The 957-nt window shown below is 34.2% G+C and overlaps 1 protein-coding gene across 1 annotated transcript in view; it reads left to right on the plus strand.

Annotated features, from left to right (window-relative positions):
• The first annotated feature begins 6 nt into the window (after positions 1-6).
• LOC106881568 (solute carrier family 23 member 1) overlaps positions 7-957 on the plus strand; it is a 157,573-nt gene continuing 156,622 nt past the window's right edge. The window contains exons 1-2 of the mRNA XM_052977197.1: positions 7-77; positions 709-785. Coding sequence (XP_052833157.1) covers positions 38-77; positions 709-785 — 117 coding nt within the window. The 5' untranslated portion in view covers positions 7-37. The remainder of the gene's footprint in view (positions 78-708; positions 786-957) is intronic.

Consider the following 957-nt stretch of genomic DNA (forward strand, 5'->3'; position numbering starts at 1 on the left):
AGGAGCCAGCTTCAGTTTCCTTATACCAACCATAACAATGTTGAAATCAAATCCTGAACCATGTCCCTATCCAGACAGTAAGCTAGTCTTTTTTTCTTTTTACTTTTCTTTTTTTCTAATATGGTTATAAATACTGAGATCTCGGGAAATGGGGAGGGTTAGTCGATTACATTAATCCCATTACTCGAATGCTATTTATTTTATCGACCTCGAGATGCACAGTCGACCTCTGCAACATTTCAGCTCAGAACGTAAAGCTATAAGAAACACTGTGAAACACTTTGTCTAGCGTGTTAATGATTCTGCAAGTTCACCTTATTATTATTATTATCATTATTATTATTATTATTATTATTATTATTATTATTATTATTATTATTAATTGTTATTGTGATTGCAAGCGAAAGATATCAATGTAGGGCACATTAGTTGTTACCGAATTTTCTTGTTTTGAGGGAAATAGTTTTTTGGTTCTTGTTGTAGCATTTTGTTATTAAGCTAACTCGTATCTTCTGAGACTGGTTGGCTTTGTGAACCATTCGTCCTTTCGAAGCGAATTCTGAAATTACTTGTCTTATGTAGGAACAGAATTTAGAATTTATTGTTGCTGTGGAGCCCAGTCCCGGCAGGAGTCAGCGGATCGGGGATTCGGGACCTCCTGGCTAAACAATAACAGACACTAGATCCTTTCCTTTTCTTGCTTTACAGATCCAAAGAACATCAGCAATCTACCGGAAATCGGAAGTGATGGTCACAGAGAAATTTGGCAGAAAAATATAAGACAAGTAATACAATGTTGTGTATTTTTTTTTTTATCTTTTACTTATTTCAGTCTACATCTGCCAGATCCATTCACAAAGCTTTCGTATATACATATATATATACATATATATATATATATATATATATCATCATCATCATCATCATCGTTTAACGTCCGCTTTCCATGCTAGCATG

The sequence above is a fragment of the Octopus bimaculoides genome, chromosome 27 (genome assembly GCF_001194135.2).
Source record: "Octopus bimaculoides isolate UCB-OBI-ISO-001 chromosome 27, ASM119413v2, whole genome shotgun sequence".
Lineage (NCBI taxonomy): Eukaryota > Metazoa > Mollusca > Cephalopoda > Octopoda > Octopodidae > Octopus > Octopus bimaculoides.